Here is an 18,419-nt window from a genome sequence, read left to right as displayed (position 1 = left end):
TGCTTGCGAGGTTTGTCAACGTGTGAAGCCTGCGCCTTCCGCGCAGGCTCCCTTGCAGTCACTGCCGACTCCGTCGGAGTGTTGGCAGTTCATGTCTTTGGACTTCGTGTTCGGTCTTCCCCCGGACAGCCAGGGGAACACGGGCATTGTGATCTTTGTTGACCGCTTCAGCAAGATGGTACATCTTGCTGCGGTACCCGCTGAAGTGACTGCGAAACAGACGGCACGTCTGTTCGTTGACATAGTGTTCAAACCCCATGGCATGCCGATCGACATTGTGTCGGATCGAGACCCGCGCTTCACTGCACACCTTTGGCAAGAAGTGTTTACACTTCTTGGGAGTCAACTTTCGATGTCGACTGCGGACCATCCGCAGACGGACGGGCAGACCGAGCGCGTGAACCGCGTGCTCGTAGACGTCCTTAAGAGCTACGCTCACTCGTTCCAACACTGGAGCGAGTGCCTGCTGATGGCGGCGTTCGCCATCAACAACTCGGTGCATGCCTCGACCGGGCATACACCGTTCTACGTGAATGCCATCAGGCACCCACGCCCCCCCGAGTCTACTCGGGATGGTGGCTCCTTCATTAAGTGGGGGAGGATCTACGACTGCAACGCAGGAGCCGCAGAATGCCGCTGACACTTGCACAGTGTCAGCCGCGACTACGCGCAAGAAGAAGAAGGAGAACGTGTCTGTGCAGGGCACAGACACCACGAAGACAAACGCAGAGGCCGGGCCTACTGCTAGAAACGAGCTGAACGAGTTCAGCTCGGACGCAATCAACTTCGTGCAGCGCAGACAATCCGTCATGCGGTTGTCCAAGACGCTATTGCAGCTTCTGTCGACCGACAGAAGCTGAACGCAGACAATGTTGGTAGGGGCAACACTAATGGTTTCAAGAAGGATTCATTGGTTTTGTTAGCAACTCAAACCCTGCCTAAACATGCCGTTTCCGACTTCGGGGCGAGCAAGCTCGCTCCGCGCTTCATCGGGTCGTTCACGGTGTTGGCACGGCATGGCAACGCCTACACGCTAGATATTCCATCTAGCATGCGCCTCCATCCGACCTTTTATGTCGGGCGGCTGAAGCCATACCGGCAGCACGAGCCACCTAGCTCGGCTGGCCCGAAGCGGATGCCCCAGCGGGAGCGAATCTCTGCTCCAGTGCGTGAACGCGCTGGGCCAGGCGTGCGACGCGACCTCCCACGTCGACAGAGACCGACGCGGTCTGCGAGGCCTGAGCGACTTGAGCCCTCAGGATCGCCACCTCCTGCTTCAGAGCGGCGAACTCCCGGCTCTGATGCTGTTCCACAGCAGCGACCCGCTCCTCGAGCGTCGGGCCAAGGTCAACCCTAGGTTGACCATACCCGGGGCGTGTTCCCACCACCGCCGCCTTCGATCCGCGACGCCCGCGGCTCAACACGCTGGATTGTTGAGCGTATTGTGAACCATAGTATCCCGAAAACGAACCGGCAGCCGGTTCGTTATCGTATTCGTTGGAGAGGGTTTCCGCCCCACCAAGATACATGGGAGCCACGGGACGTCCTGCTGCAGGACGTTCCGGAAATGGTAAGGGCGTACGAAGCTCACCACGCACTGCCGACGCGAAGGCAGTGCGAGCGCTGTGGTCACCTACAGCGCCCGAAGCCCCACGATCGTCTCGTTCCTCGCGTGCCAAGAACTTGGCACGGAGATTCTTGAGACTCGCAGGTACACGAATCGTCGTGTACCCATTTAGGTCGCGGTCGCTCAAGCGCATCGCACCCGGAAGACACATCGTGCACTGTTGGCCTTCGGGCACAGCACATGGAGTACCAGCGTCCACAGAAGATATGTGGAGCCGCTCCAGCCGCCTGAGCGTCGAGAATGTCTCGAAGCGCTCACGGGCATGCTTAACCCGCTCACGGTAAGCAGCCGGCTTCTTGTTGAAGTTCTCAACAAAAGCATTCCAACTTTGACAAAGTGCCTGCCACTCAGGCACTTTGCTGCGAGAAGAGGTCTTCTTGCTGGGGAAGTATCGGAGCTCGTGAAAGAGTCCGATATCGTAATCGTGCCTTTGATTCGTTAACGGATCAAAGTGCTGCTCCTCCTCCACAGCATCATCGTAGATCCCGCTGCATACGTACAGCGGAATTTCGTTTGGAGGCACAGTGTTGCCCACACGGTCTGCGATCTCTGACGCAGACGGCATCCACGGACCGCGCGCTGCTCAGGCAGCGCGCGGAGAGCTTGAAGTCGCCACATCACGTGGAGAGCTTAAAGCTCCAGCAGCAGAGAGCGGAGTGTCGCTCTTACCGCGCGATCGCTTCGAGCTCGAAGCTTCCGAGTCGTCTCCTTCACGAGGGCGTCTCGACCCGGCATGCGGGTCGAGACTATCGCTGACGATAGACTCCTTGCGCTTGCTAGAAGAGGCCTCGCCCTCTTCCATCTCCACGTCGCCGTCCTCGAAGTCAACGGCGTCGTTGACTACAGAGGAACCTTCGAGGACAATCTACGGCTGGGATGTCCCCGCCACAGCCTTGGCAGCAAGAGCGTCACGCTTTGCTTTGTGACGCTCGCGGTACTCGGGGATAGAGAGAGTCTCTATTCCGGCGGAGGTCTTCCCCTCAGCTGCAGTGTCGGTCTTCTTCGGCAAGCTCATTGCGGAATGAGCTCGAGTTTTCTTTCTCCCAACGTGAAGAATTGACAAATGGTCAATTTCCTGATTGACGTACCATACCTCGGCGCGTCTAACCTTGAAGGGGGGGATGGTATAACAGGGTTACACGCACTAGTGGCTACAGTCACTTGAAACTCTAACAGACACGACGTCTGTTAGAGGTTCGAAAGACTTTCTCGACCTTGGTGTAGACACACCAAATGCTACATACATTTACGACCACCACGACGGGTGGTCCATAGAGACTTAGGATTCCTATTGGCTGAGAGCAGCATCTTTTAGCCAATGAGCGACATGCGTAGCATTGGAATTCTGCCAACCAGTCGTTGGCAGATTCCTATCTTAGAATATATTTCATTTAGAGGAAGTCAGAAACATAAAACAGAAATAGCAGTTCTCATTTTAACCCAAAAACATTATTTGGATCGTTTATTTAGATTAATCTATACTCGGAGGCCCGAGTTTAATTAACTCTAGTTTAAACTACGCTACGCTTCCTCACACACGTGCGCGCACGTGTAAGCTAAAGTAGTGAGCCAAAGTAGGCCCATTACATTGGGTATCCCAAGTATGAGCTGAGCCCGGAACCTGAGAGAAGCTACGCGAAGTCTGAGCTGAGCCTCGAGTGCGATGACCGGAGTCCCCGCTCAAGTCGAGAAGCTGAGCGGAGCCGGGTGGAGTTTGAGCTCAACCTCCCCAGTGGCTATGGAGCCGTCGCCCAAGATGCCGAGCTGAGTCGAGGAGCAGGCGTCCGAGCGGGGCCATGCCAAGCCCGAGTCTAGCTTCTACTGTGGTCATAAAGTCTTCACCCAAGTCGACAAGCTGGGCGAGGATCGGAGGTCTGAGTGGGGTGAGGTGGAGTCCGAGCTGAGCCTCGAATGTGATGACCGGAGTCCCCGCTCAAGTCGAGAAGCCAAGCGGAGTGTTGCAGATCTGAGCGGAGTGGCATGGGCCTGAGCAGAGTTGTCAGAGTCCAGTTGAAGTGCCGGGTGAAGAGTCGCTGAACTTAAGTCCAGACAGTGGTACTGACGGCGAAGTGGGTGGTACCGACGAGTACACTCATACGGTGTGTCAGCCATGAGCCAGCCTACATTGGGTGCGACCGCTTAAGATCGCGGACACTCAAGCGGATCTCAACGGCCTCCAGCGGCTCCAAGACGACGCCCGCCGATGTGGAGCCGCCGCATTGGCCAATACCAGAGATTTCGGGTGGATTTTCAAGGGCGCCCGGTAAGCATACAGCCGACGCTCTTCGCGCAGCCAGTCAGTGTGTACCCAGGAGGATATTGCGCCCCCACTTAGTGAGTCCTAGTTTGTGCATGTGTAAACATTTAAACAGAGTTTGTTTTGCCCCGAAGGACGCAAGTGGCGGAGGCCTTTGACCAGAAGGTGTCTTGGCGATCACCCACACAAATTCAAGCTAACATATCAACATTGCCAGAGCGCGACGGTGCGACAGCAGTACGGTTATTTCATATTACTGTTACAGCTTAGGGTGTATTTCATATTTTCGGGTGGAAGGTGATCCATTCTGAGGTTTAGGCAGGGTAATTGTATTGTGTGCTTGGGGACATTGGCGTGCCCCGGTGCATTGTGTGATTATTAGTATCGGTTCATTGTGGACCTGGTGCGCGGGTAGTCCCAGGGTGTATGTGAGTGCCTTGGATTCGGACTAGGCTCAAACCGAGTCACTAACTCCAGACCGGGTCGCTGCTTGACTCGAAGAGAAGAAAGGAGAAGCTGGTACGAGCCTCGCCCAGGCTCAGAGAAATAAAGGCGAACTCGGCCCAGACCCAGGCCGACCGGGAAAGAAGGGGTGTTGTGGTTCTGAGCCGGAACCAAAGAGAGGAAGTGGAGGCTGTATTGTGTGTTGTGTCGTGTTCATTAAGGAAAACCCGGGGCATTTCGGGCTGTGGACACGTGCGGACTGGGACTTGCCAAGTGGGGAGCAAGTTTCGCCTGGGAACACCTCTGGAGACCTTCAACATCGGCAGCAGCTGGTGTGGCCGACGCGAGTCTGGGTCTACAGCGTAGCCATGATCAAAAGAACCGCCAAGGGATCGAAGAATGAGGAACACACGCCTCGCCCGACCCAAGTCGACGCTGAGCCAAGAGTTCTAGCGGCCAAGCCTAGCGAAGTGGAGTGGGAGTGTTCGCTCAGTGGAAGGAGCTGAGCGGAACTCTTGCAGCGCTAAGCGGGGCTGAGCCGAGTGGTGCAAGAGCTGAGCGAAGACCAAGGTCGAGCGGTCTAGCAACCTGAGCCTTCAAAGAGCACGGGCGCTTCGTCACATGTGCCCATGGCTAAAACAACTGGCCAACTCTCGGTGGTCAGCGCTAGTTTGTGGCATGCATGCTGCCAAACGTAAATGTGAGGAGAGCGGCGACGCGCATGCTACCTTTCCTGATGAAGCATTAGAGGTCAAGTCAGACAGGATTGCTGCGGAGGTGATTAGAATCCATGGGCAAGTTGATCTGTCACAGAAGGGCCAGGTGGAGAAGGTCGTACGCATAAGTAGATGCTGTCAGACGTTGAGTTGAGCTGCTAGCTATTGTCCAGTCATCCCCGGCAGAGGTGCCGGAGTGGTACTTGTGATCAATATGATTCATGCGGACTTGACATAGATTGTGATGTACTGATTTAATCCAAACTTAATTGTCAAAATAGGATGGTGGTATCCTCCCACTCTGACACTTGCATCTTCAGACCACACCTAACCCAATATAATTGCAGAAGTACAGCTCAAATCCTGGGTATGGCCTGCACTTCCTGGGCGAGGTATATTGTGCGATACGTGGGCACATCTGCCGGGGATGACTGTAGCAGCACGTGGTGACAACCAGGCTCACCTACCAGCGCCCGCAGCAGAAGGGCAAGGCTCTACAAGAAGTCTTGGTGAGCGCGTTTTCAATACCTTATCGTTGTATCAGGGATACCGCAAAGCTGCTGGTGAAGCTAGAAGAACAACTGCAGTTCACCTTTTTAAGCCCAAGTTCACCAAGAACAAGGACAACTTCACAAAGAACAAACGCAAATACATAAACCCCAAAGCAAAAAAATATTGTGCAAAGCCGAATGCATTCAAGCAAGTACCGCGGACCTCCGAAACCTAATATTCTGGTAAATATGCAATCATCATACTTGCGTGTTGTTGCTGCTTAGCAGCCGACTGGCATGTCTTCGATCGCCGCCACCTTGACGTGGAATCTGAACGTGTGCCTGTAGCAGGGTGCACACAGCTGCGCAGTCGCAGCATGGGGGAAAAGCGTCTCGGCAGCCTCGATCAGGAAGCGTTGGCGGTGCGCTTTCATCGTGGCCCCAGGCGGAACAACGATGATCTCCGCGTGGTTTTGAGTAATGAAGTCCTTCACAGCCGACTTAAACACTGAGAACACGTTCTCAATTGCATTAAGCATAGGTGAGTATGGACCCAAGCATAGGAGCGTCGCTGCCGCAAACTCTGGTTCTTGGAAGACAAGTTCAGCGCGTGCGTGGCACGGATCGTTGTCCAAAATCACCACCACATTGCTCACGTCTGCGAACTTCCGCAACGTATTGCGAATGAACTCGTTGGAGTGCGGGTACTCGTTGCTGCCCAGCTTTGTCTCGTCCCTCCCTTAGCAATCCACGCAATCACCTGCAGGTTTTGTCCACCACCTGCCAGCACCTTCTTGACAGCGCGCCTGCCTCTGATGCTGCGACCACTTGTGCGAGACAACCACAGATTAAGATTGGTCTCGTTAATTTAGACAATGGACTTCGCGGCGGCCTGCAGCTGCTACAATCGGGCGGGAAAATCCTTGCGCTTGATCTTGTTCTGCACGGTGTGCATGTACTGAGGCTCTTTGTGGAACTGCTTCATCGTGATGAGACTTGCGTCCAGGTAGTTATTCACATTTTGCGCACAGACCGAGATTGAGCATGCTCGTTCTAGCTCGTTCGCGAGCTGGCGAAGTGTGAGGCCGTGGTTGATTGACAGCTCGCACATGAGAAAGCCAATGACGCCAGCGGTCATCTTCTGCGACCGTTTTCCGCCACGCAACAGAGCGTACAAAGCAGGAGAGCTGATAGGGTATCGACGTAGCCAGGAGCGAGCTGTGTTGATATTGACGTCGTTGGCTTGAGCCGCCGATTCTCAGTCCCCTCGAGTGCGAGCTGCATCCAGGAGGCGAAGCTTGGAAGCAAGTGCGTGGCAGTTGTAGCGAGTCGGCATGGCGAGGGCAATGAAAGTTCCAACGTGAGCACAAGCAGCGTGTGAGTAGCTCACTGCCGCACGGGCCAAGCTAATCCAAGGAGAAAGCAGGTAGCTGAGTTATTGGTGGAATCGAGCTGGGAAACGCAGGATTGGCGGAGGTGAAGCAGCGCCGCCAAGCGCAACGTGGTGTTTTGGAGTGCAATGGCAGGAATGAATCACCTATTAAATAGAATACGAGTAAAATAATTATTTATAGTAGGATGGTTCACTTGAACTTGCACTTAATGGATGTGATTTGGGTTTTGGTACATTTGCTTTTGTTATTTGGGAATTTGCCCTCGTTCTTGGTAAACATGGGCCGGAAAAGGTGTAGTTGTACACGACGTAGGAGATTATTCTTAACTTTTTATATTTTTTGCGAATCACTGTCACAAATGCTTTCTATCTAGTTTGACTACTATTTTCGACTTTCTAAGCAGGAGCTAGGCATCACTCCAAGAACCGGAGGCAAATCACAACAGCAACTGGGCATCATTCGATCTATTTTGATAGCGGAGACGTTGGTCTGCAGTACACATTCCCTTGCAGGGTGTCGGCGCCCTAAGCAACTTAACGCAGCGCGGCTGAGATGATCCACAATTAATAATTCAGTACATGTACTGGTTTTTCATAATATGAAATATTAAAAAATGTGGGTTTCTTAAGAGTAATATTACAAATCGACATAATTTCCCCAATTATTATTGCGCGTTCTAGTCGAACTTTCCGAAGTCGATTGATTGAATCGAACGAGCCAAATCGCCAGCAGACCGCCCGAAATCATGATTTGACTTGAGTTTACTATGTACGCAATAAAGTACGAAATAAGAAGTCGCTCAGGCCGTCTCGGTCGATTCCAAAAGACTTGAAATTTGTATTCAGCGATTTCAACCCATACGGTAAACCGACCCGAATCGGCAATATTGGCCAGAATTCACAATAATTCTCCCTGTACAAGAACAGCACCTTGACCAATCAAAGCCGTCGTGAGCTCAACAATCGCATGCTGCGGCAATGGAGCACCTGCCCGAAGGCCTGTTGGCGCACCTCTTCGCTCTACTGTCGGCCAGGGACGTGCTCCAGCTTACCTCCACATGTCGTGCCCTGAGCGCCTCCTCCGTGTGCGTGCAGCAAGCCCTGGAGCGCGTCATTACGCGCGAGTTCGGCGATGTCACGGCGTTCCTGCCAGCCGCATCCGACCACTGGCCGCGGTCGCTCACCGTGCTACGTGGCGCCGAGATGCTGCGCATCAAGGAGCTACTAGCTCGTTCAGCCGCTCGCTCCTTCGAGGACGCCGCGCTCTGCGCGCCCAGCAGCGTCGTCGTCAGTCGCGCGTGGCTCGGCGCCTACAAGAAGCGCTGCCAGGCCTTCGAGCAGTTCCTGCTGCAGTTCCGCCGGACCAAGCGGCAACAGCGGCGTCAAAACGCAGCTAAAAAGAAGGATGTCGTGGGCGCAGAGAAGCTCAAGCTTGTAGCTAATTCGTCGCTTCAGGAAGCGGGAGCCATGATCGTGTGCGCGCACGACGCGCTGCTGCCAGCGGCGCAGTGCGTAGGCCGAAGCCGTCGCGCTATCGTCAGCGGCGACGTGTTCAGGGAGATTGCAGTCTACGCGCCAGAGCTGAGAGGATTCACGCTCCGGTCCTGCTGCGACTGCACGTCGTGCGTGCTGGAGCAGGAGGCCAGGGAGCTGGAGGCGGAGGAGAGGAAGAGAGCCAGGTTCGACGGCGAGATTGCAGGCTCCGAAGAGATGCTGGAGCTGCTGCAGAGGAAGAACGGATATCCTAAGGGACTCTTTTCGCCTGTGGACACAGTGGGAAGCAGACAGCAGCAGTTGGCACCGCACCTGTCGCTGAACGGGCGCAGCAAGTATGCCACGTACTTTCTGGTGCCCAAGAAGTGGCTGAACAAGTGGAGGAAGTTCGTGCGCAGCCAAGGGGACGATGCCCCTGGGCCAGTGCTGAATGCAGAGTTGGTGTGCCTGTCGCATCAGAAGACGATTGTGCCGCCATACATTTCGCTGTTCCTGTCAGGGTTCTCGCTGGAGCAATCCCTCAAGGCCACCCAAGCGTAAGGGCTGACTGGGAGACTACTGACTGTTTGGGAGTGTTTGGGCTGACTCGTGCTTGTTGTACTGATGTTTGTATTTGCAGGCTGGGCTCAACCCCCGCGCGTCAGTACGAAATCGTAACGTTCGGCGAGTGGGAGGCACTGTACGACCGATACTGCGCCGAGTTCGCTGTCGGTTTTGATGTCATTAACGGGGCGTATCACTGGAGAACTCAGGAATGCCAGATCTGCAATTACGGCATGGGCGGCGGGCCATCGTCTAATCAGCCGAACTCGCGGCGGTGAATGTTCTCACAACGGTGAATGGCTTCCGCCATAGGCGTTGTAGACAAGATAAACATGCGCATATATACAGGTATTACAAGTATGTATACAGATTTCTACGTGGCCTATGCCCTGGCGCATTGCTGTGTGTGTTTAGACTTGCCGCTGACCTCTAAACCGCAACGTTCCTTGCGCAGCTTCTTCGTGTATCTCCTCAGCCTCGCCAAGCACTACGTCATTGCTGCCTTCACCGTGCTCATCAACTTGCGTATTCGCTTCTGGTTGCCGCAGATTTAACGACGGCGCTTCAGCTTCTTCAATTTTGGGCATGACGCTGGCAAATTCAGGGTCCCCTTCTTCTATGAGTTTCGCACGACGAAAGGCTTCCAGCAGTGCAGGCACGCTGAAATCGGTAAAATTGAACCGGCCGCCGTAGCGAAGCATCTGCGTCTCGTACGCTGCATAATTGAAGGCCTTGAACCAGCGTTTGCGGATTTCTTCTTGCAATTGTTTCTTGCGCTGAGCCACGGCCTCAGTATAAATTCGTCGTGACTCGGTGAGACCTTCCCCAACGATCATGCTCAGACCAAACGCAGTGACGGCAATACATGTCCCCACGAGTACGATACTCAACAGGTTCACGTCGATGAGTGACTCGGTGTTGAGGTTGTTGAGCGTGATCATGACTCCAAGCCACAGCGTGAAAAAGAGCTGGAGCTGAGTGATACTTGCGATCAGGTTATCGGAATAGCCTTCGTACGGCTGGAAATATAGCAGGAACCACATCGTCACGAGGCTGTTGAATGTTGAACCAGTCGCAGACAACCGGAATGTTAGTATTGGCCCTACCAAATGCTATTACCCACAGCATAGACCCACCAGACAGCGAGGGCAAGGAGGACTTGTTCCACACTCCCATTCTTGACGAAAACGATCACACCACTAAGAAACAATTTTCGTGACAGATCAACGACTTCAAACCACCAATAATCGCTCGAATCTGTAAGCAAAAGAAAAAGTGGGGTTGAGCCAGCAGAAAATGATGTCAAAGTAGCGCGGTTACGACTTACATTCAGCGTAGATGAATCCTAGTCGCGCTTGTACAGTGGAATCCTATGATGCAATACAAATCACGATGTCAGTCTTTATCGACGCTACCCATACATGCTTAGTGCTCGGGTACCGTCAAGTTCTTGCGCTTCATATACTTCGCCAGCTCCTCATCTTGGACCTCGACATTATCCATATCTCGAACATATCGGCCATCTGCTATTTGCTGGTCTTCAACCTCCTTGAGCCACTTCTGTCTTTGGACGCGCATTTGCGGTTTACGCAGGAGTCTTAGGCGTGCCGCAACGCCGCGGTCTTGAGCTAGCCAGATGAGTAGACCGAAGAAGAACGGGATACCCACAACCCATACAACGACACCGATGGTTGCGATTATACCAAACAATGCCCACTCCCCGTTGTAGCACACCAGACGACGATCAGCCACGAGATAATACGTATCACCAACTTCCTGGCAGTTGTACACTGCCAATATCGTCTTCGACACGGAGGGGTACAGGAAGAGTGCCATCCAGCAGTAGAGTTTGAGGCATTTGTTGCGGTACGTAAGGTAGTTCATGCGTAGTTTCACGCGAGCTTGCCAGACTCGAAGATTACTGCGAATGGTGCGTTCACGCATGACGCCGGAAAGCACGTGACGCTTCACGGGACAGTTTGAATGCTCTGAGCGGAACAAACGCAGGTACGGAGTGCGAACCTGGGACATTCCGAACTTACGGTTCAGTGCACGAAATTCCTTGAGGGTCGATAGAGCAACGGAGCTTTCGTTCTCCGAAACCCCCTTCGTCTCCCTCTGTGCAGTAGCCGATGAATCGTGCTTGTAAAAGTTGTGGATGCGCCACCTGCTTCGAAGCAACCGGAGAGGGTTCAAGCTTTCATCGTCGTTCTGAATGGTCTCGCCCTCGAGAACTGGAAGTCCGCAACGTAAGCAATTTCGCGGGATTAACTGCAGCTTCGATCGGTAGCTTCGCATTCCAGCGTAGAAGTAAGTAGTAATCACGGTAAGTGCAATCACAACCATGATCACGGTCACTCTGTTAGGCAGGAAATGCAGGAAAGGTATTAGACAGCATAACAGTAGGGAAGCTGTACTAAGAACCTACGTGAAGTCGAAGTAAAACGTTTTTGTGACCACGCAATCAATACCGGCAATAGCCACCAAGTCCTAGATCGCAGTCACACGGGTAGATTTTAGTATGGCGCTTTCGACCTACAGACAGAACACGTGGATTAACTAGGAAGCATACGTACCAGATTGAATTTCTGTGAGAAACTCATGAAATCTTGTATGTTCGACGACCATTTCACCACGAAAGAGCCTTGGAAGTTGCCAAATATTTGAAAGAACCCAATGAAAATCTTGAACTTGCTTGGGCTAACTGGGAACGTCCGAGCTGGGGGGCTGACATCGACGCCGAACAGAATTTTCGCGTTTCGGTGGCGATACTTCTTCCAAGTTTCTCTGATCTTGTCTTTGACTCGATCCATTCTCCCCACCACCGCCATCGAGCTTCTTAGGTACTTCATGCTTGCTCGTAAGGCAAGACTTTCACCCTTCTTAGTATTAGGAGGCTTGAGCCTCCTATCGGCTTCGGCTTTTGCTAGCAAGCCAATTTCCGTAACATCCCGGAGATAAATGCGAACTCCATAGATGCCCGCAACAAGCGCAATACCCAGCATCACTGGGATGACGAAGTTCTGCCATCGAACGGATGCCCGAACTTCTGCATTTGCCTGTTCGCATGCTGCAACACGATAGATTCGCAAGGTTGTAAGTAAGCAGTTCAATCGCCTCTCAACGTTACGCATGCGCACTTACGTATCCTGAGCTCGCTTGAAACCTTTGGCACACACTGAGCAAATAGCGAGGTCATAGCCGCTAGCACACGATGCATTATTCACGTCCGCTGCTAATGAGAGTGTTTGGAGTGAGACGTCAGCTTCGCATGCACTTGAAACCTAAGAGACAAATCCAGATCATCACATAGTGCATTAGAGATCGTCGCCCACCAACACCGTCAATTGTACCAAGCTGTCGGACTCACATCACACGTGTAGAAGGTTTTTCCCGAGAGACAGGAAAAAAGTCGCTCTGCTGACCAATACACGTCAAAGTCGTTCAAGTTGGAGCAGTTGTGGATCACTTCCGACACATTTGCGGCTGGATTTTCCAGAGCAAGGGGCTTGCACGGGTCGTCCTTTTTCCACTGGCTGGGGCTTAAACAATTGGTCGTTTGTTTCGATGCGGGGGCTAAAAACAGATAATACCCTTCTTCTGTACGAGGAGATACGGTCCCAAGTTCCTCTCCCATTGTCTCCGTAGCCCGTCGAACTGTCATGTTGCATTTTGCTCCTGCGGGACAATCGAAGCACTCAATACCCTCCAAGCTAGAGCACGAAATATCCACTACGTTAGTAGAAGAAAAGGAACCTATACCTTGGATAGCCCATCACAGTTACCTGTATGTATTTCTTGGACAGCGTTCGCAAATTCTATACGAGCAGGACGTGTCAGTACATGTGAACTTTATCTATTAGATAGCTGGTACTTACCCTTGCTTGACCGAGAATCCAGGTTGACATGGCAAAAGCGTCACCGTTTGGACAAAAGCCCGTGCCTCCAACGTAGGTAGCGTACACGTCACGTTTGATCTGTACACGCCTTCTTCTACGCTTCTGTTGGCGGCTGTGAACGTAGCTTTCCGGTACGAGAGAACTCCAATGGCAGCACGAACTGGGCTATATGGAGTAAACGCTACACGCTCGATTTGCTCACTGCAAAGACCGTCGGCAACGCTGCACTCCGTTTGATTATCCAGCACTTCAACTTGGCCGTAGAGGTCGACAGCCTTAAGCCGTGGCCAGACGTACATTTTAGACTCGAGCGTTTCGTTTAGGGTTTCCAGTACCTCGATAGACTCCTCGTCGGGTGGCTCCAACACAGGCACACCGCTTGTTACGTTTTCAGGCCACCAAATCACCCGAACATCTCGCGTATTCGTTGCAATATCGTACACTTTGTTCGATATCATGATGCACTCGATACACGGATAAATTGGGGTGAGATCCGAGGCTTCTGAAATCCAGTACATGCATCCTCCGCTTGGTGCAGTGTTTGATCGGCAAGTGATTCCAGTTGTAGTAGTGTTGTCAATAGACTCATAATACAGAGCACCTCCGCGCATGGAAGCCGCGTTGTCGACAAAAGCGTCGTCGGAGATATTAACGAAGGATTGCTCATCAGAGTGAATGGCCCCGCCCAAAACCGCAGTGTTTCTGCTGAAGCTCCCCAAAGTTGACGTAAGTGACGCTTTGTCTGTGATAAACAGCGCTCCGCCGTCTTCACTTGCTTGGTTGTGGATAAACACCGCAGATGTTAGAGAGACGCTGGATGTTCCGGATGCGGAGATTGCCCCGCCGAGAGGTGCCTGGTTGTTTTGAAATGAAGTTTTCTGTATGACATGGAAGTGTCCCTCGACCTCCGCAGCAACAGCTCCACCCATTTCATCCGCGGTGTTCCTAACGAACAACGAGTTGATAACCTCCGCTGATCCACCCCGGTCAATATGAATTGCCCCACCTACAAGGGCGGTGTTGCTGGCAAGTGTGCAATCCGTGAGCTTCACAGAACCATCAACCGTCGAGATTGCACCGCCACCTTCATTTTTCCCGCTGGAGGTCACACCGCCATTCCCCACAAAATGAGATCCAAATCCATTAAGGCCCGCCTCTCGTCCAACGAAGACACCTATTGGAAATACACAAAACAATATATGAGCTAAAGTAAATAAGAATATGGTACTCATTGATGAATATGCGAGCTGCATACCACATCCTTCTCCATGCGCCAAATTACTCTCAACATAGGAGTCGGTCAAGTTGACGACGTTTTGGTCCCCGGTGTCGATATAAATGCCACCGCCCGAGTCATCGGCGAAGTTGTTCGATATATGAGAGTTCCTTGCATTAATCACCCCAGAGGTCTCTACAAAAACACCGCCTCCGGAAGTACTGCACTCTACATTCCAGCAATCAAAAGCGTTGTTAGTAACATGAGGACAAAGTATTTTATACGGAACTGCCTCTTACCGCTGAAGATGATTTTAACATAATCGAAGCTTGCTTGTGCACTGTTCGATACGCACAAACCGCCTCCTCTCTCAGTAGCACTGTTATGACCAATCTCAGTGTTGTCGCCATACAAAAATGCGCTATCCGTGACATAAACTCCTCCCCCAGCGTCGGCCGATCCATAGGTCACAGAAGCTGACAGCAGTTCTAACACTGAGTGTTCGTCGGACAAATAGATGAGGCCGCCTCTCTGGACTTCTACATTGTACTTGGCTAATCCTTCCGCATATGTGAACCCCACAAGATCGAAAAAGAGATCTTGCCACCTCTCAGTGGAAAATACAGTGACGTCGCGAGTAAAATGTGAGTCGAGGAGGCTGATCTTAGATGCTGCTACGCCAGCAATTGCACCACCAATTGTTGCATCATTTGACAAAAACAACCACGTGTCAGCTGTGATATCTGACTCTGTATCAGCGTACAATCCACCACCACTTCCGATGTCGCTGTTGTTGACATGGTTTTCCACGACCAGCAGGATGGAACTAACCATCACCACCTTAAACAGCGAGAGTCCTCCGCCAGAAGTCGCTGCTGAGTTGTTGTAGAACACACAACTCGTCACATTCACCGTCGGGAAATTAAGCAAATTGGGCTGCCCAGCCCATAGTCCACCGCCGCGATCCCTTGCGAAATTCCCTACAACAGCAACATTCTCCAGCGTTGTAAGTTCGGTGTCGCTGATTGCAATACCACCGCCTTGAACAGCCGAGTTATTCGCGATCAGAGCGTCGGAAATCGTCGCGTTACCACCACCACCTACGAACACCCCAGCTCCTTGGCCGTCTGAGAGGGTACCTCCGAAAATCTGTGCTCCAGATAAAACACACTCGACGGAGCAGTTGAGCAGCACATTGGCTGCATTTTTAGCCACCGGAGAGATAACATTGGTATACACACGCGATTGCTCAGTTTCAGGGCCTGCCCACCACAACAGACTCGATACCATTGAGTCACTCCGCACGTTTACTCCACCTGCAGTTAGGGCCACGTTATTTGTGATATCCAAGTTCGAGTGATACAGTGTGGCATCTTGAACTGTCAATCCTCCTCCAGACTCTTTGGCGCTGTTGCTGGCCACCTGAGAGCTACGTAAAACACAATTTGCACCAGGCCCGAAAAACAAACCACCCCCGGACATCGCATGTGATGCTGAGATGTCCATGTTGAGCACAATGCATTCTTGAGCACCAAGGGTTGCTAGCCCACCACCGAAAGACGCATCACTATCCGTAATGACGACGTCACTAACCTGGGTTCCCATACCATCAATAAAAATGCTTCCTCCATAGCCAGTGGCGTGATTATGAGTCAAGGATGCTGCGAATTGGCTCATACCACTGCTCTCCTCGCTTGGATACTGGTAGAACTCCGACGAATTTGCATAAACCCCACCACCTCGTGTGGATGAACAATTCCGAACGATCAATGCGTAATGTTTGACGCTTCCATCCGTGATTGAAATACCTCCACCGACACCATGGTCCGCAGAGCAAGATACTATGGTCGTGCTTCTTAGCTCCAGCACCCCAGTCTCAACTGCGAGTCCACCGCCTCTTTGCCACGCGGTGTTTAAAGTAATATTTGCTCCTTCCAGCGAAGTTGTGCCAGACGAAGCAAACCCACCGCCTTGGCTGCCATTATTAGAAAATACTGAAATGGTACCCGATAAACTAGAGTCGATAGCGTACACTCCACCCCCAATAGCGGCGCTGTTGTTGTTCACCTCAACATTCATCACCGTAAATGTGGCCGCTTTTACAAAGAGGCCACCGCCAGTTTTGGTCGCGTTACTCTCAGATATGCTAATTGATTTCATCGAACCCAAAGTTGCGTTCTGTACGAACATGCCACCTCCTTGCGGTGCTGAGCAATTCAGCACATCGAAAAAATGGATTGAGCTTTGAGTTCCAGTAATGAAAACACCCCCTCCACCAGCAGTAGCTCGGCCGCCTTGAACGACAGAATTGAGTCCATCGTCTGACCCGACAATCGAACTCGAATTTATATACATCCCAGCCCCCTGTGCCCCCGTGCCAGATCTTATTAATCCGCGGAGCACCGAAATTTTACTCCCGGTACTTGCAAATAGTCCTCCGCCCACAGGAGCCGTACACACATCAAGCACAGCGTCTTTCAGGGTTGCTGAACTGCGAGTAAAGGCTGCACAGCCTCCTGCAGTTGTAGCGGACGACACAAGCACAGTAAGTGCATTCACTGTTGGCTGTGCCCACTCGCCACCGTAAAATCCCCCACCTGAAGCTGATTTAACAACAACATTACACAAAACGTTTGGTCAGTCTCTTATTCGAAAGCACGTATATGCATCTCCTTCTATCCCCTTACCTGCAGTGCACTTGAAGATTTCCGAAGCCCCTTTATTGTCGAAGGTTCCGTTCGATAACACGTAAACGCCACCGCCATAGCGCTCGGCATGATTCATTCGTATCGGGGAGTAGTAAACAGCCACATTTGCGGTGTTTAACAGCGCGATGCCTCCTCCATCGTTAATTGCGCGATTTTGGGTAATATTCACCTTCGAAAGGGTTGAACTCCCGCTAATGGCAGCTATCCCGGCTCCAACCGACGCATTATTCTGGATCAGGCTCAGTATAGTTCCATTAAAACTTCCCGATGCACAGATCCCACCTCCATTTTGCGCAGCAGTGTTGTTCGAAATGGTGCTGTTTCCATCGCCTTGAACTGTAACGCTGTTTTGGGCATAGATACCGCCGCCTTGACTCGCCGACGAAAGCTCTACGAAGGACTGAACTAGTGACAGATTCGAACTATCCATGAATATTGCGCCTCCTTTCGCGACAGCAGAGCAATTTGAAAGCTTGGAACTGGTAAACTTCAGGTCAGATTGATACGCATAAATTCCACCGCCATTCTGGAGAGACTTTCCATTTTTAATGTAGACATTCTCCATTTGGATACTGGCCTTTGAAGCGCTAATGGCAGCACCATTATTGTTGCTTGCTGCCAAAGTGTTCTGCAGCGTGAATCCAGCGAGTCGAACGGAAACGCCACTAATCATCAGGCCACGCCATAAACTTTGGCAGTCAATGATCGTCACTGCTTGCCCTCTCAACCCACGGATGAGAATGTCAGAGGTCGATACCGTGACACTACAGTTACCGCTCCCGCGATAGACGCCTGGATACAGCAATATCGTTTGATTTGGTTTTGCGAGTTCTAGAGCGCGTCTGAGCGATTGAACAGCCTTTGGGTCGGTTCCAGACCCAGAAGCATCCATAAGCTTCCCTGTTCCTTGAGTATCATCTCCATTCACGCTCACCACAATCACATCACTAGTCGATTGAGAGCAAATGGGATCGCACGTCGATACGGTGCACGTTGTAAAATCTTTGGGGCATATGACTGCATTACTGCAACTTTCCCCCACAAATCCACTGAAGCACGAGCAAGCACCCTTTCGACAAGCGCCATTTAGCGAGCACAGGCCGCTTGGCGTAAGGGGGCACGGTACTGTCACATCTTGTACTGCGTCAGATGCGTCAACGGATTCGTAGTATAGCGCCATTCCTTCATACGTGATACTTCCATCCGACACGAACTCAATAATTACGCTGTCGATACCAGAAGGTGTTGAAATAACGAAATCTCCCTCACGAAGACAACCACCTTTCCACAGCTGCTTCAGCTCTCCATTGCTAGTAATGTTGATCGTCAAGCTGTCGTGGCTGCATTCGAGCCAGAACATAGAGGCCTAAATGATATGGGAAATCAAAACAAAAGCTGTTAGACTTCTCCCAGCAAGATATCACATCAACTAGACGAACTTACAGTGATCACGATGCCGGCGTCGTTTTGAGGGATAATTGCCCAGGTTTCGTGGTCAGAGTTGCCGTATTCGTGCCAGTGGATGTATCCGCCAGTGCCGACGCAATCGAATCCGCTTGAGATGGGGGTCGAGGCGAAAAATTGCGTTACCTCGCTTAGATCACTTAAAGTTCCATCCAGCAGTCGCACCC

The 18,419-nt window shown here is 52.0% G+C and overlaps 5 protein-coding genes across 5 annotated transcripts; 1 reads left to right on the top strand and 4 right to left on the bottom strand.

The window, feature by feature from the left end:
• Positions 1-1,112: 1,112 nt before the first annotated feature.
• Positions 1,113-2,642, bottom strand: PHYSODRAFT_321802 (hypothetical protein; the record flags this gene model as incomplete). Its single annotated transcript, XM_009517096.1, has 3 exons — positions 1,113-2,176; positions 2,249-2,444; positions 2,517-2,642. The coding sequence occupies 3 exons, from the start codon at positions 2,640-2,642 to the stop codon at positions 1,113-1,115; spliced, it is 1,386 nt and encodes a 461-aa protein (XP_009515391.1).
• A 3,174-nt stretch (positions 2,643-5,816) lies between these two features.
• PHYSODRAFT_309033 (hypothetical protein) lies at positions 5,817-6,673 on the bottom strand (the record flags this gene model as incomplete). Its single annotated transcript, XM_009517095.1, has 3 exons — positions 5,817-6,263; positions 6,296-6,394; positions 6,569-6,673. The coding sequence occupies 3 exons, from the start codon at positions 6,671-6,673 to the stop codon at positions 5,817-5,819; spliced, it is 651 nt and encodes a 216-aa protein (XP_009515390.1).
• A 1,233-nt stretch (positions 6,674-7,906) lies between these two features.
• PHYSODRAFT_309032 (hypothetical protein) lies at positions 7,907-9,243 on the top strand (the record flags this gene model as incomplete). The annotated part of the gene is made up of 2 exons (XM_009517094.1): positions 7,907-8,958; positions 9,042-9,243. The coding sequence occupies 2 exons, from the start codon at positions 7,907-7,909 to the stop codon at positions 9,241-9,243; spliced, it is 1,254 nt and encodes a 417-aa protein (XP_009515389.1).
• Positions 9,244-9,375: 132 nt separating this feature from the next.
• On the bottom strand, positions 9,376-12,629 carry PHYSODRAFT_309048 (hypothetical protein; the record flags this gene model as incomplete). The annotated part of the gene is made up of 9 exons (XM_009517093.1): positions 9,376-9,625; positions 9,647-10,018; positions 10,102-10,222; positions 10,293-10,335; positions 10,406-11,324; positions 11,394-11,455; positions 11,542-12,035; positions 12,132-12,197; positions 12,341-12,629. 9 exons carry the CDS (start codon positions 12,627-12,629, stop codon positions 9,376-9,378), a joined length of 2,616 nt encoding a protein of 871 aa, XP_009515388.1.
• Positions 12,630-16,717: 4,088 nt separating this feature from the next.
• On the bottom strand, positions 16,718-17,968 carry PHYSODRAFT_470730 (hypothetical protein; the record flags this gene model as incomplete). The annotated part of the gene is made up of 1 exon (XM_009517092.1): positions 16,718-17,968. One exon carries the CDS (start codon positions 17,966-17,968, stop codon positions 16,718-16,720), a length of 1,251 nt encoding a protein of 416 aa, XP_009515387.1.
• Positions 17,969-18,419: the final 451 nt, after the last annotated feature.

The sequence above is a fragment of the Phytophthora sojae genome, assembly GCF_000149755.1.
Source record: "Phytophthora sojae unplaced genomic scaffold PHYSOscaffold_1, whole genome shotgun sequence".
NCBI classification, from domain to species: Eukaryota; Oomycota; class Peronosporomycetes; order Peronosporales; family Peronosporaceae; genus Phytophthora; species Phytophthora sojae.
Note: the sequence above shows the minus strand (reverse complement) of the source record. Positions and strands in the feature narration are given on the sequence as shown.